General features: G+C 43.1%; 1 protein-coding gene across 6 annotated transcripts in view; it reads left to right on the forward strand.

Annotated features, from left to right (window-relative positions):
* EPB41L4B (erythrocyte membrane protein band 4.1 like 4B) overlaps window positions 1-16,307 on the forward strand; it is a 146,898-nt gene that overhangs the window by 81,405 nt on the left and 49,186 nt on the right. Inside the window, exon 16 of one of the 6 annotated variants that reach the window (XM_028493696.2) lies at window positions 1,281-3,371. The exons of the other annotated variants lie outside the window; for them this stretch is intronic. Coding sequence (XP_028349497.1) covers window positions 1,281-1,428 — 148 coding nt within the window. The 3' untranslated portion in view covers window positions 1,429-3,371. Of the gene's footprint in view, window positions 1-1,280; window positions 3,372-16,307 lie in introns of those variants that run through there. 6 annotated transcript variants of the gene reach the window in all.

The raw sequence follows: 16,307 nt of genomic DNA on the forward strand, positions 1-16,307 counted from the left end.
CTACTCAACTCTGCCATGGTAGCTTGAAAGCAGCCACAGATGATACAGAAGTGAATGGGCCTGATTGTGTTCCCATAAAGCTTATTTATGAAAATAGACAGTGTGGGATTTAGGCTGAGGGCCGTGTTTACCCACCTCTGCCCTAACCTACCACAGTCCTTCCTAAGTAAACTGGCACCTGCCTTGTTGCATTTACGGTTAAGCTTGGGTTTTTTTTAATGCCAGCTTTGTAAAGGCAAACGTTCCTTTCATGATTTGAATTTCAGATCAGTCTTAATTGGTGTTTATGTGTGAAGCTCTTTCAGAAACATAGTTGGTGAATTCCGTTTGCATAAAGTTATTTCTTAGTGAGATTGCTAGCCTTGCTCCTCGAGAAAGTGCGGCGAATGGAGTGATGGGAATAAATCCATTGAGAACAGGGCAAATGAGAGCAGTTAGTTCTTGATAGTTCTTACCAAGTTTGCTGGGCATCCTGTAGGACAACAGTGCAGTTTGATCATAAGCACTTGATATTCATGTAACATTTAAAAGCAAGTTAAACTAGTGAAGTAATACTTCTAAATGTTTCTGTGTTGCAAAGGCTGTTTCTTTTCCAGACATGAGACACATTTATAGAAATGCTTTTTAATTTAACCTTGTGTTTACAAAATTTAACACTTATTTTTGCCTGTTTTACCATATTGGTTTCCTTGTGAGGCATACCTGGCTGGGAATGCTAGGGAGGCTGGACCAGTGCCGCTTGCAGGTGGCCCTGCTGCCTGGCAGCATCAGTGTCACCTGCAAACTTGTTCATGCAGAGTCCCAGCCCCACCCCAGACCGACTGCATCAGAATCTCTGGGGGTGGTTCCCAGCATATTGTGTTTTATTAGACTCTCCAGGAAAGGAGAATGATTTGGTCCAGCACTTTTGGAAAATGCTGCATGAGGCCTTCACAGTGTACATTCACATGGCAACGGTTCTTGAGAATTCCCGTAGAAAAGGAACCTTTTTCACCACCACCTAGCTTTCCCCAGACTGACTTGATCATCAGACACCCTTTGAGGGATGATGGCCCAGCCATGGGCAGAGCTGTTCTCAACTTGGAAGCTGATAGAGGACCCACATCTGAATTTTTTAAATACTTGAAAGTAGAAAATCCATTCATTTCCATCTGAAAGCCATCCCCATTTATGTGGTTCATGGTTTTTCTTGTCCGTTTCCTTTGTGCTTGTGTTGTTTCACTCACCTCTCTGAATTGTCTTCATACCGCCACTGACCACTCACTCTGCGAACAAAACAGGCCATCCTTTCAGGATGCCAGGCCGCATTGGAAAGCATCGGCCAGTGGAGATGACAGCCATTTCGATTATGTCCACGACCAGAACCAGAAGAACTTAGGAGGAATGCAAAGTATGATGTATCGAGATAAACTCATGACTGCACTTTGAGAGACTGAAGCGTCTTACTTCCATTCACCACCATAGTTTTGTTACATCCCATGGAAAGTATCTTGGCATCCCGTGGACGTGTTTGTAGAAATGTCTTCTAGGAATAGTTCTGAAAGGTGTTTTCAGTGTCTGTGTAAATATTTGAAAATAACCCCAATAGGTAGTCCTAACTTACTGTTGACTGCATTCTCAAAAAATGAAGGTAGTTAAAGGCTCAGGAATCGTTTTGATATTCTGATTTTAAAATTGGAGTATAAGTCTGTGTTTATCCTATTGCTGTGTACCTGATGTTTCTTTGTTATTTAATGAATGGGACCAAAGAAAACCAGAAAAACTTGGGAAGATCGCTCCGTAGAGAGTACCGTGTAGTACAGTGGTGGGAATTGAGGTCACTGGGGCCCAGCCTCTGCCCTTGTGTGATCTTGGACAGACCATCTCCCCTCTGTTGGCCTCATTTTCCCCGTCTGAAAAGAGCAAGTTGGACTAAATGATCACAAGGTCCTCTCTAGCTCTACAATTCTGTGATTTATCAACATTTAATATTCTTAGGCTGAGGACATAACATTCACACCTTCTTTAACAGAGGGTTTACCTCTTTCAAAAGCTGAATAAAGTATATAACATGTTAAAGGTTATATCAATACAGGGAGATTTTGAATTTCCTATCTTAAAGCAGTTTAGTCATTTTGAATTCTTTCAGTTTTATTAATCAGAAATCACACAGCCTTTATTTTTATAGAAGTTGCTGCTTAAGTACAAGAATAATTTTTTAATGTCTTAACGATTGGTGCTGCTAACTTGTGTGCTTTCAGAAGGCATAATTATGAATGCACACTGTCAATATATAGAGTTCGAGGGTTGGTTTTTATCCTAGGCTTCATTCTTTTAAGAAGCAACATGCAATATGAGATGCATTTATGGCTCAAATTGAAGCGTCTAAAATTTTAGTGAAGTTGTGCCAAAGCATCCCGTGCAAGAGGATAGAAGTGTGTTGCACAGTCTTTCTGTAGAACCAGAAATCAATATGTTGCCTTTTAGGGTAGAACTCGTACCAAACTCTTTATTTCCCCTACCCGCCCACCCCGTTTCAAGCCCCCGAGTAAGACCTTTTTTTCCTCCTGATAGGTAGGCCTGAGATACTTTCCTTAGTATTTTTGTGAAGTCAATTCTTGTGCCATTTTTTATATATGTAATTGTAATTTGGCCCTTTTAAGCCTTTTTTAAAAAAAAATGTGTTTCCCTCCCTTGAGATAGTTTATTGCCAAAATCTGATTTTTTTTTTTTTTTTTTTTTTTTTTTTGGTTACCACAAAAACCTATCCAGAAGGAGGGAATCAGCTGCACACCCTGCACAGTGGAGTTGATCACCTATAAACGCTCCCTAAGATACATGTTTACAGGTGTATTTCCTTTTAGCAGATGTTTTGGTCCTCAGTTTACGTGCTGCATACAGATGATTGTGTTCTGAATCTTTTGATTTTATTGATACATTTTTACAAATGTGTTTCTGAGGAATAAAGATTATTCTTGCTTTTTTTTTTTTTTTTTTTTTTGACTCCATCTTCCTTTTATGCTGCAGAAGAAGTATCATTTGTGGATGAAGTAGGTGATGGGACTTTGGAAGTCTGAAGGTGAACAGTTAGGTGGCATGGAGCAAACTCATCCTGGAATGAGGTTGCTCTTAGTAAGGGTGGCCCTTTTTGTAGGCTCCGTGGCTGAGGTGTTTATTCATCTGGGGCAGCTTTGGTGAAGGTTCTGATCACAGGTGGCAGCGGGGTTTCCTCTGTAACAGTCCTGTGGTGAGGGTGGGTGTTTGCCCTGGCGACTGCTGCTGTTCCCGGCAGAGAGACCTCCAAACCTGTGGCCTCCTGGAGATTGTGTACGCTTATCTAATAACCTCTAATAAATACCTTTCTGCCTAAAGTACCTTGAGTGGATTCAATTGTCTGCAACCAAGAGGTCTAACCAGTGTGCATACATATTAATTGTTAAAGGAAGCGTACGGTTTTTATCCTTCAACTTGGCGGACCTTTCTCTACTGCATTTGACAGTGGTGACCACTCACTCACAGCTTCTTGAAACTAATCCCTTGATTTCTGTGATCTCTGCTTCTCTAGCCCTTGGACTTTCTCTTCTGTCTTTGTCACGGCCTGTTCTTCTGTCTTCCTGTTAAATATTGGTGTTCTCCCAGGATTCTTCCTCTGCCCACTGCTTTTCTCCCTGATCACAGTCTACCTGCCCTTCTCATCTTGTCAAGATTTTATAAGTGCTGTTGACTCTGAAGCTGTTATCTCTAATGCAGACTACTCTGTGAGTTTTTATTTATTTATTTATTTATTTTTTGTGGTATGCGGGCCTCCCTCTGTTATGGCCTCTCCCGTTGCGGAGCACAGGCTCTGGACGCGCAGGCCCAGCGGCCATGGCTCACGGGCCCAGCCGCTCTGCGGCATGTGGGATCCTCCCAGACCGGGGCGGGAACCCGGTTCCCCTGCATCGGCAGGCGGACGCGCAACCACTGCGCCACCAGGGAAGCCCACTCTGTGAGTTTTTATACTGACATTTCAACTTGTATATCCTTGTACACCTCACACGTCACATGCCAAAACATAAATTCATCCTCTTTTACTGAAAAAAACAAAACAAAATAACTTCACCTGAATTCTCTTCTTTCTCACCATGGTAAGCATTTATACATCATCCACAGCTCCTCTCCCTTTTGCCACCCATGTCCAGGCAGCCCTCAGGTCTGTTCAGCTTGCCTCCGTAGTATTTGTACGTAGCCCTTCCTCCCTCCTTCTCAACACTGATCTTGTAGCAGCATCTTCTTTCTGGCTGAGAGGTGCTCTTACTGATCTCTCTGACTGCAGTCTCCCGACGAGCTCATCCTCCTCACAACCACTGGAGTGATCTTTCTAAAACACCATCTGATTGCGTCCTTGCAGTGCTTGATATCTGCCAGGGTTCTCCATGACCCACAGGGTGAAGTCCAAAGCCTTCTCTGGAATTCCCCCGCTATCTGCTCCTGTCCTGTTGCTCTAGCTAGCGTATTTTTCCCCCATTTCTCACCCTCCTGTTTAAACTCCTACAACACCAAACTGCTTGTAGTTCCTGGCATTCACCATACCCTGCTGTTGCTCCCATCTGTGCCTTTGCAAATACTGTTCCTTCTGCTGAACGTGCTGTCACTCCCATCCTCTTTGCCCAACTCCTGCTCATCCCTTACGCCTCTGCTCAGACGCTGGCTGTCTTCTCCCAGGGACTCTGACTGCTTCCACCCACCTCTGCAAATAATTGGGCTAGTTCCTGTGCTCTGCTCCTCCACTCACCCCAGCCCCCGTGTATATCTGTGATGTATTCACTATTTTGTGTTAAAGCTGCCTTTCTTATTCATCTCATCTTGGAGGCTGTACGTTCCTTAAGTGTAAGCTTTGTGTCACACTCTCCTTTCCTCCCCGGTGCCTGATGAGTAGCAGGTGCTCAAGGAATGTCTGCTCAGCAGATGAATTATTCTGCATTCATTCTAAAGGAAACATCTAACCAGATAACAGGCAGGAATACATCACTTCGGAGCTGGTCTGAAGGTACCTGAACAACTGTATCCAGCTGGGAGCATCATCTTTTGGGCAGGGCTTTGCCCACCACGTATGTTCTGGATTCATCTGCTAAATGTAAATATTATTGCCTGCGCTCACGGCGTTCTCATTGGAGGCATCGCTATAATTTTGAGTGGGGCAAACGACGGTCCAGCCGTGTGATACTGGAAACGCCGGTAGGTTGACACTGATCCACAGAGACGTACAGGGGCTAGTAGCCAGATGTGCGCTTCAAACTCTGCCTGTGTCACTTCACTGGACCTTCCCAACTGCTCTGTGAGGTGGGTGATAGTCTTTTCACACGTGGGGAAGTTCAGGCTTAGGGTCTAGCCAAGCAGCTTGCCCATGGTCACTCAGAATTCTGACTTCCAAGTCTGTGTTCTCCGCTCCTGTGCTTGAAGACCTCTCACCGCTAATTATTCCACCAGTTGGGACCCTGTCGAGCCACATCTCCAGGAGACTCTTACTAGATGACGTTGAAGAGTTCACTACACTGAAATCCAGAACTACCAGAAAGCCATCTTCCACCACTCTCAGTGTAGTGACTGTCCGTCTCTCCTCCACACCAGTGGTCTGTAACCTTGCTCACCACCATCACCAGTGAGCTAGCAACCCTTCCCAGTACCCCGCCCGTCACCCCTCCTCCAGCAGTCTAGTCACCCTGTCCACGCAGGCATTCGTGTACCAACAGCCCCCTTTTCAAAGGAGCGGAGATTGAGCATTATTTTCTTAGTGAGCCACTCATTTGAGATGATCCCCTTCGTCCTTCCCGAGAGCTCACAAACTGGTCATTTCTTCTGGAATATTACCTGCCAGCAAAACCAAACTCAATATTCCATAAACTAATGGGATTAGCTTTTTGCATTTTTGAAAGTCAGTTACTTACTGGTCTTGATCATCCACTGCTTTTCTGTGATCCCTGAGAATATCGAACAGTGAATTGACAGTATTGTCAGATTGATGTAATTCATGTGGACTGGAGGTCTTGAAATCATGTCAGGTAATTACCTTGGCCTTCAAAACCCTCTTGCTTGTTTCATTTCTTGGTCTACCACTTCCACTGAAAATGGTCCTCCTTAACAGTGAAGATGAAGGAGTAAGGACAGTGCAGGAGTCCTTTGTTTTTCTTGCCTGTTAATATCCCACCATGCTTCCAGGTCAATGACTCCAGCCTCCTGGGTCCTGCTCTGAACACAACAAATGATAGATCCTTTTTGTTGCCCTTAATTTTCCAGCTTTTTTTTTTTTTTCTGCGGTAGGCGGGCCTCTCACTGTTGTGGCCTGTCCCACTGCGGAGCACAGGCTTCGGACGCGCAGGCTCAGCGGCCATGGCTCACGGGCCCAGCCGCTCCGCAGCACGTGGGATCTTCCCGGACCGGGGCACGAACCCGTGTCCCCTGCATCGGCAGGCGGACTCTCAACCACTGCACCACCAGGGAAGCCCTTCCAGCTTTTAACTAGTCTTTTAAGAGCCCAGCCGCTCCGCAGCACGTGGGATCTTCCCGGACCGGGGCACGAACCCGTGTCCCCTGCATCGGCAGGCGGACTCTCAACCACTGCACCACCAGGGAAGCCCTTCCAGCTTTTAACTAGTCTTTTAAGATCTGAGCTCATCAAAGAGCTCCTTGAGCAACCGCATTGATCCGTTTGGATCAGTATTTCCCACACATGGCTCTAAGTGAATTCCCTGACTGAATCTTCCAAAAGTACCAGGTAAATACCCTAAATAGCCCTAGAATGATTTGCTTCCGCCATTTTGCTATAGGAGGCAACAAATGCCTAGGCAAGGTATAAGAGGGCAGAGATAGAGAAAAAGCAAACTGCAGCTAAAGAAAGGAAAGTCCCTTGGCACATGAAAGGTGGCACATTTTAAGAAGCCCCAGCGATATCTAAAAGGTGAAATAGAGGTGAAATTGACATTCAGCTGAGACTCCACTAAAGAAGAAATCCTCAACAATTCTGAAAAAAGGCCCATTTCCCCCCAAATTAGGAAGCCAAATAATCGCTTGGACAGCTTGTTAAAAATGGAGATTGTGAGGCTCTATTTAGGTGGTCGGGGTGAGACCTCAGAACCTTCCTTTTAGTGGTCACTCCAAGGAGAGTCTGAGGTGGGCAGGCATAGGACCACACTTTGGAAAAGCACAGCTTCCTGTCTTGTTATGTTTGCCCTTGTTTTAGTGGCTCAATTTTTAACTAATTAGAGGCCAACTCTTTTTTTCTTTTTTTTAACATCTTTATTGGAGTATAATTGCTTTACAATGGTGTGTTAGTTTCTGCTTTATAACAAAGTGAATCAGTTGTACATATACATATTCTTTTTCTTAAAGAGGCATGATGTTCAAAAGTAAATGAACGGGGACTTCCCTGGTGGCGCAGTGGTTAAGAATCCACCTGTTGGTGCAGGGGACACGGGTTCGAGCCCTGGTCCGGGAATATCCCACATGCCGCAGAGCAACTAAGCCCGTGCACCACAACTACTGAGCCTGCGCTCTAGAGCCCGCGAGCCACAACTACTGAGCCCGTGCGCCACAACTACTGAAGCCTGCCTGCCGAGAGCCCGTGCTCCACAACAAGAGAAGCTGCCGCAATGAGAAGCCCGTGCACCGCAACAAAGAGTAGCCCCGGCTTGCTGCAACTAGAGAAAGCCTATGCGCAGCAACGAAGACCTAACGCAGCCAAAAATAAATTAAAAAAAAAAAAAATAAACGGACGGATACATCATACTAAGCAGCTACATCTGTCTGCTCAGCATAGCTTTGCACTTCCTCGGGCTCATGGTGAAGCAGAAGGATGTAAGAATTCTAGTGGTTCTTTATATGGCTTTAATTTCATCACAACCTCCCTCCCCCAAAATCTGTCAAACCAAGACTTGGGTCACTGTTGGGCCCTCCTGCTGAAGTGAGAGGCTAGTGAATTCCAGCCACTCGAGGAGGAGAGGGCATAGCACACCCCAATCTAAGGACCTGTGCCAAGATTAGAGCCCACGGTGGGGTAGCAGGTGGAAGTTTACAGAAGCAAAATGGTAGGATGTTGCAGGCTAATGAGAGAAGACTACAGAATCCAGTGTGGAGTGGTGATTTTGTTGGAGCAACAGCACCTAGTTCTCAGGTGAAATGTGGACACACTTGGGAATCTCAGGTAGTTTGAATCCCAGCTTTACCCCTCACTAGCCACGTGACCTTTGGCCAGTTTCTTATCTTCTCTGTGCCTCATTTTCCTCATTCCAAAATGGAATTTAACAATGTCTCACCGTTGTGAGAATTAAATGGCACTGTATGTGTAAGGTGCTTTGCGCAATGTTTGATGCTAGCTGGTAGCAATTTTTAGCAGTTTTTGAGATTGAAGGCCTTAGCAGTCCCTGTAGTGAGAAGCAGGACAGGAGATTCAAAGTCTAGCTCAAGGAATGGTGTATCTCCGAGGTTGATGTGTTGAGATGTATGGTCTAAGTTTAGCAACAGAAAGGGGTGCTTCATTCCAAAGGAAAGATCACATGGAAGAGAGTTCACACAATAGGTAAAGACACAGCTCTGAAACTCTTAACAAGCGAAAAGCAGAAACAGCATGGGGATGTTTTGAGAGGAGATAAAAGGAAATCGAAATGATATTTCTGTCTGAGAATACGAAGAAATAACCGTCCAGGCAGAATGTGGGCAATGCTTTCCGACCTGCAAATGGGAGAGTAGCCCTGGAGAAGGAGTCCGTGAGACCACAGAGAATCCATTCTGCTGGGACATTTGGGACTCAGAAGTTGAGAGAATTGAAACAGATCTTCTGCCCAGTTCCCAGCCTGTCCCAACTTGAGATTTCATCTTACACAAAGCAGAGGAAGCTTTTAACTATTTGGAGACTAAGTAGAAAGTTAGTAATAAAGAGAACTGCTGTGCTATTCAACCTTTTTTAGTAAGTAATACAGACAGTGGTAAAAATTCAAAAATATCCAGAAGTTACTTTTCCTTTCCACCCCCTTATTCCCTAGTTTTCCCCCAGAGACAAACATTGTTAGCATTTCTTGTCAATCTAGAGCTATTCTGTGTTTAAACAAGCACATATTTATTTAACCAATCAATACTGATGGACATTTAGGCTGCCCTGAATCTCTAAAACGGCAGCTTTGCCGCCATCCTTATACACGTCGTGCACTTGAGCAAATCCATCTGTAGAATAAATTCCTTACAGGTAGAGATGCTGGGCCAAAAGGAGTGTACGTATTTAATTTGGATATTGCTTAACGAAGTTTCCCTCCAAAGATATTCTACCTGACTATGCCTCTCCCCACTATACACACAACAGCTATTTGACAGGGCCTCTGTGATCCCACAGGAAGCATGCGCCTAGCCTTCGCTAACTTTTTTAAAACCTTGTTAGTCTGATGGGTAAAAATCAGAATTTCTGTTTCAATTGTATTTCTCTATAAGCAAGGTGGCACACCTTTTTATCATTTTGAACGCCATTTGTTCCTTGTTTACTGTGAAACATCTGGAGGCCCTAATCTTGAGTCATACTCTTTAATGAAGATCAGACTGATGAAGTAAAATCCGTCATCTTAGCCTTTTTATAGTGAAGAAAGGGAAGAGTCGATCTTTACCAGACATTCTGTGAAAGCAGCTTTCCAGAAGTTCAGGTAACAATCAGCATGATATCTGCATGCCCTGGAGATCTGAAAAAGGAAAAGGGGCAGCATAATAATAGCCAGTATGAAGGAATTGATTTCTGATATCCATGTTTCCTTTCCCTTTTGGGAGTTAAGAACTTTACACTCAGACACTATGAATTTCCCTGGTGTATTTGATCAGGGAAGGACGGATTTACATTTAATTACAATTCAAATTCTAATATATGGAATCTAAAATCACAGCCACATCCCAAGACTCACCAGTGGTTTTATTGGGGGAAGGCTGCAGAATTTAAAATACCAAACGGCTTAGTCTAGGCAATCCACTAAAAGGGCTTAGAATAATTAGAGGAACATCCCCGTAGGCTCATGTTACAAGAAACCTGCAGAAACCTACCTAATCATCCCCTACTGAATGGTGAATGGTTTAAACATCCACTTTCTACAGCTGAGGCCTCAAAAGCAAGAGGTGTTGCCACGCTAACGGCTCCACTAGCCAATTGCATTCCGTGGCTGGATAAAGACGCTGTAACTATATTAAAGGCAATTTTTAAAGCCCTTAAAATTAGGCCCAGTGTATGGCTTCAGAGGCTAAGTAGGGAAGTTTATAGTAGAAGCTTCTGAAGAACCTACAAGAATTGGGGAACAGAGAGAGGACCATCTGAAGAGATTTTTAAGCACGAATGGAAACCAAAATAGATTAATCCCCATCTGCATCCCCTCAGAACCTCGTACCCCACATTCAGCTCCTGTGCATACTTGGTCTTGTGCAATTAGAATGTCCAGGACCTGCCCTGAACAGAGTGTGCATTTTATTCATCCAACTTGAACTTCTTTCTGGAAGGAATAATAATTTCATTCATTTGGGTGAGTTGGATGGTGTCTGCCGAGTGGAAAAATAACACTCGCAGCTCATGCCCGATTCTGCCATAACTCTTGCAGAGTGCAAAGGGTGATAAAGAACGGGCTCTTTCGACATTATTTTACACACTAGCAGCTGTGCTTTCATGGCAACGATAATTTTGTCTTACTGTTCCTTGAGGGCTCCCGTGTGATGCTATTGGGGTGTGTGTTTAAAGCAGTGGCTAGGGGCAAGTCTGTTAATGCTGTTCCCCACCTGAAGAAAGAAAGAAAAGAAAAGGAATCTTCTTTTAAGGCAGAGAGTGAGCATTGAAATGCAGAAATGAGAAGCAAAAAGAAAATCTGTAAGAAACCAAGGGAAAACAGTGTTGGATTTGTTAGAAGTGAATGCTGTAAAGGAAAACAACAATATTTATGTCGTATTTTTTTCCTTAAGGCAGGAAAAAGATTGAATACATTCTTAGTCATGAGCCTCTGTGCAAAAGTGAACTCATGAAATATTTATTCTTTGGACTCAGATCCTGAAATTTATCTGGAATTGCTAAAGTCCTAGATCTCGCTGCAAAGTTACAGAGCCCTTCCTCACAGCTTCTTGCTGTCTCCTACACAGACAATTAGAATAAGACATCATAAAACTTAGCAAAAACAATATCAAGGTAAAATGGATTTTCTGGCAGAAAATGTTCAAGGCCTCCTTGTCTGCTTACAGCCATTCATTGACACCAATGGATACCAGTTTCACCAAAGGAAAACTCCAGACTCAAAGATGGAGGCACACATCCTACCGTAGCTCACACGGGACAGAGACCCCATTACCACTGAACAAATCGTAAAGGCTCTCATCATTCCTTAAGATGTGGAATAGTTTACTCTGCAGTTTTGCCGAGACCATCATGTATTGTTAGGAACAACTGGGAAATTCGTGACCAGAGTGAAGCTTTTATGAATTGACACTTGATAAATTACCTAGGGAGAGTTCAATTTCAATGCACTACACCATTCATCCAACAAATATTTACTCCGCTGCCTCTCTGTGCCAGGTACTGTATGGGCGCTGGGAATTGCTATTGAGGAAGACACCGTCTTTGGCTCCAGGCACCTAGTAAACTAATGAAAACAAGAGCTGCCAGTCTACTGTGGATTCAGATATCACCTGTGCTAACACTAACTGGACAGTTCCAAGTTGATTGCCTGGAAAATGTCTTGAAAGAAATACAAATTGGGAAAAAATTCTTTCCTGCCAGTTAGTATATTTTTACTCCATATAAAAGAGTAAATAATGCCAAAAAATGTAATTTTGACCTTTTCAGACAAGAGAAAAATGAGGTAGGGGCATCGTTTCTCTCTAGTCACTTTTTAAAAAATAAAACCACTAAGTTAGTGTAAGAAATCATCCCAAATTAATAGACCTAACATTCGTAATGTGTCACATTTCTAGATGTTGGTACAATTTTCTTCTCAAACCCATTATGTAAAAGGTACAGTTTTTCAATTATACTCTTACTGTCAGATAGTATGTTTGCACTAAATTCAATAAGAACTTGTAGTGTAATGCCTACTCTGTTTAGTCTCTGCTAAATTAAAATGGAAATGAGTGACAGGTATCCTGGAAACCAGGATGTATAAATGCAACTTCTCCTGTCTCTCATCCAGACATGGCAGAGATCAAATTATTTCATTGATCTGTAGTTCCTGAGGTATAAATGCTTAATAAATGATTGTCTGAAAATACGGTGTCTGGGCAGATAAGTGAAATCAGTTACCTAAGGTCATAGCTAAGGGGCAGCACAACCAAAGCTAAGTGCCAACCAGCATTCTTTTAATGTCATTATACTGCTGCTTTCATCATCCACATGGCAAAGCAGTGTCACGTGGCACTGAAGAGAGCACAGGGCTCTATAGTCAGGTTGCCTGGGTTCAAATTCCAGCTCTGCCATTTACTGGTTGTGTGTCTTTGGGAAAGTTAGTTAGTCTCTCTGTTCCTGTTTCCTTATCTATAAAATAAGGATAGTAATAATTGTTCCTTCTTCAAATGTTGGAAGATTAAGTAAATTCATAGATGGCATCGTGCTGGGCACTCAGAAGTGTTAGCACTTTTTTTTTTCTCCTCTGAGGGTATTAATGCACTAGTGTTCAGTCAGGAGGTATGATTCTGGCTGACGCCATCTGCTGTGATAACATGGTACTTGAGTGGATTCTGCTAAGAGAGTCCCAATCAAGAGCCACAGTTGCAGGCTAATGGACTGAATTATGAACTAGTGATGATGCTTCCCAGCTTTATTTATTTATTTATTGAAATTAATTAATTTATTTGTTTGTTTTTTATTTTTGGCTGTGTTGGGTCATCATTGCTGTGCACGGGGTTTCTCTAGTTGTGGCGAGCAGGGGCTACTCTTTGCTGCAGTGCACGGGCTTCTCATTGCGGTGGCTTCTCTTGTTGCGGAGCATGGGCTCTAGGCACGCAGGCTTCAGTAGTTGTGGCACATGGGCTCAGTAGTTGTGGCTTGCGGGCTCTTGAACGCAGGCTCAGTAGTTGTGGCGCACAGGCTTAGTTGCTCCGCGGCATGTGGGATATTCCCAGGCCAGGGCTCGAACCCATGTCCCTTGCATTAGCAGGCAGATTCTTAACCACTGCGCCACCAGGGAAGCCCGTGCTTCCCAGCTTTTTCTTGTCCTTGGCACCCATAGGAAATGTGTTGTTGTATAGCACGCTGGGGTAAGCAGACAAGGGTGCTTGAGGCTCCCGGCACCCTTGGTCCTGTCCCCTTGCTCCAACAACTGAGAGAATGAAAGGTTCAACCCACTTGCCACCTTCTGAGGCCTATCAGTTGGGAAGCTTTACTGTTTGTCAGCAACTCCCTGATGCTTTAGTTCTGATTAGGAACATGGAGGTGTCCCCACTTAGGCTAAAAGTAAAATAGGTGCCAGTTTGCCCCAACCAGGCTCTTCTGGAAGGTGTTTAGAGAACTTATATGCTGCTGTGTGGGCTGCACAGAAGCTGTTCTTGCCTCGAGGAGCCCTGCTATGAAGTTGAGACATGTGTCAGGATAGGTAAAAGAGTAACTGAGTACAGGCAGCACCTAAGGGTGAACTGAGCAATCCAGGGAAGATGCCAGACAACTTTGGACAGAGAGGGTGTTCACTGTGCTCTCCTAAAAGACTTCAAGCTGGCACATCACATATGGGGGACTTCTTGGCCATCCAGACACTGGCGTTCCGTTAAAAGCAGAGCGTCTGTTGAGGTCTTGGCCTTTCTAGCTGATGATCTGGTTGTTTGGAAGGTAGAAGTAACACTGCCCTGCCGGTATTGTTTTGTTAATTCTGGTCAGCAAGGAAGACTGGGTTGGAAGTGTATAAGTGACAAGACCCTTGGAAGAAAATGACTCTGGTGTCTTAGAATCATTAATATGAAATGAGTGGAATTCAGGGTTTAATCTTCCATGTATTCTAATCTTTAGAAGATCAGATTTCAAAAATGTTAAACAAGCGTAGATCTAAAAGGGAATATTTTTCACATGGACTGTGAATATATCAGATAGTCTGAAAGATGAAGGCATTCAGAGCCCACAATTTAAAACAGTATTTTAAAGAGAAGGAAGGTAGAACATATGACCAAAAACAAAGGGGCAGAGACCTTTTTTTTAAAAAGGACTTCTGTAGATGCACACTTCGGTCAGAGCAAAAAGATGAACAATTTAATAGCGGAGCCATCTTGAGGATGGTATGTGAGATTAACAGGACAGAAGAAGAGCTGCCTAACTTCTGTTTCGTTTTTCTCTTTTTCAACAAGGAAGCCAGTCAGTATACTAACTACAGAAAGGTGAAAAGAGCAAAGAGAATGAAACTGAAGTCCAAGATAAGAGAGAGAATAGTCAGGAAATATTTTACTGCTTTACAGGTAAAGTCTTCAGGTTGAGAAAAATGGCCTTGAAGAAAATTTGCATATGTCACTGCTGAGCCAGCACCAGCACACTTTGAAGAACTATGGAGTCTTGGGAAAATGCCAGAAGAATAGACAGGGAAATGTCATACAGATTCTTGAAAAATGAATGCTAAAACCTGGAGTGATAAGCTTGATGGTAATACCAAGAAAAGTTTGAGAACAGATTCTTTTTTAAGCACTTAGTAAAGTAGTGTTCACTTAGGAACAGAATGGATTTGTTCAGAATAAGTCATGCTAATCTTTCAAGATTCTTAGTAGGCTAACAGTAGAAGGACTGTCTCTAACCTGATAAGTAGAATTTGTCACAAATCAACATTTAATTTAGATTGTAGATTTAAGATAATCTACATACTTCAGAAATAAGACAAAGATGATTGCTAATATTTAATATCATTCTAGAGGCCTTACCAATGCAATAAGCCAGGAAAACAAAATAAAGAATAAATGCTGGGAAGGAAGAAACAAAATTCATATGATTATCCTAAAATACAAGTGAATTCCAATTAATAAGAGTTCAGCAAAGTGACCAGAGGTAGAAATACCTTAAAGTGGGGCTTCCCTGGTGGCGCAGTGGTTGAGAATCTGCCTGCCAATGCAGGGGACACGGGTTCGAGCCCTGGTCTGGGAAGATCCCACATGCCGCGGAGCAACTAGGCCCGTGAGCCACAACTACTGAGCCTGTGCGTCTGGAACTTGTGCTCTGCAACAAGAGAGGCCGCGAAGTGAGAAGCCCGCGCACCGCGATGAAGTGTGGCCCCCGCTCACCGCAACTAGAGAAAGCCCACGCACAGAAACGAAGACCCAACATAGCCATAAGTAAATAAATAAATAAAATTAAAAAAAAAAAAGAAATACCTTAAAGTCAGTAGTTTTATATATCTAGTAGTAAAAAAAATTAGAGAAAATATAATAATTAGTGAGATCCCATTTTCAATTGTGACAGAACTGATATATGGATAGGAATAAAGTTAATAAGATATGTTCCATACCTTTATGGAAAAGTTAAAAATTCTGACTGAACGACATTTAAGAAGATCTAAATAAATGGTGAGAAATACCTTATGAATACATTCTCCCAAATTAATCCATTATATTTAATGCTGCAAATCATAATTCCAATGGGATTTTTTTTTGGTAGTAACTTGAATTGTAAAGTAATCTGGAAGACTGAGTGCGTGATAATAGCCAAGAAAAAACAAAAGAAAAAGAAAAACGATGTGTGAAAGGAAACAGGATTTGTCCTATCAGATATTAAAAAGCCCAAATATTAACACAAAAATAATTAAGACAGTCTGGTGCTGGTTTAGCAATAAATAAATAGTTCAATAAAAATATGAAGAATCCAGGGCTTCCCTGCTGGTGCAGTGGTTAAGAATCCGCCTGCCAATGCAGGGGACACGGGTTCGAGCCCTGGTCCGGGAAGATCCCACATGACGCGGAGCAGGTAAGCCTGTGCGCCACAACTACTGAGCCTACGCTCTAGAGCCCGCAAACCACAACTACTGAGCCCACGTGCCTAGAGCCCATGCTCCGCAACAAAAGAAGCCACTGCAATGAGAAGACCGCTCACCGCAACAAAGAGTAGCCCCCGCTCGCCACCAACTAGAGAAAGCCCACGTGCAGCAACGAAGACCCAACACAGCCAAAAATAAATAAATAAAATAAAATAAAAAATTTTAAAAATCATTAAAAAAATATGAAGAATCCAGAAATAGATACAGGTAGATAATTGTATATCAGTCATGGACAATCAGAACTGAAATCACTCTAGGCAGGTTTTTTACAGAGGGAATTTTATACAGGGAATTGATTACACAAGGGATGAAGAACTAAGTAGCTAAAGTGACCAGTGAGGCAACCCAGAAATTAAC

Source organism: Physeter macrocephalus, chromosome 9 (genome assembly GCF_002837175.3).
Source record: "Physeter macrocephalus isolate SW-GA chromosome 9, ASM283717v5, whole genome shotgun sequence".
Taxonomy (NCBI): Eukaryota; Metazoa; Chordata; class Mammalia; order Artiodactyla; family Physeteridae; genus Physeter; species Physeter macrocephalus.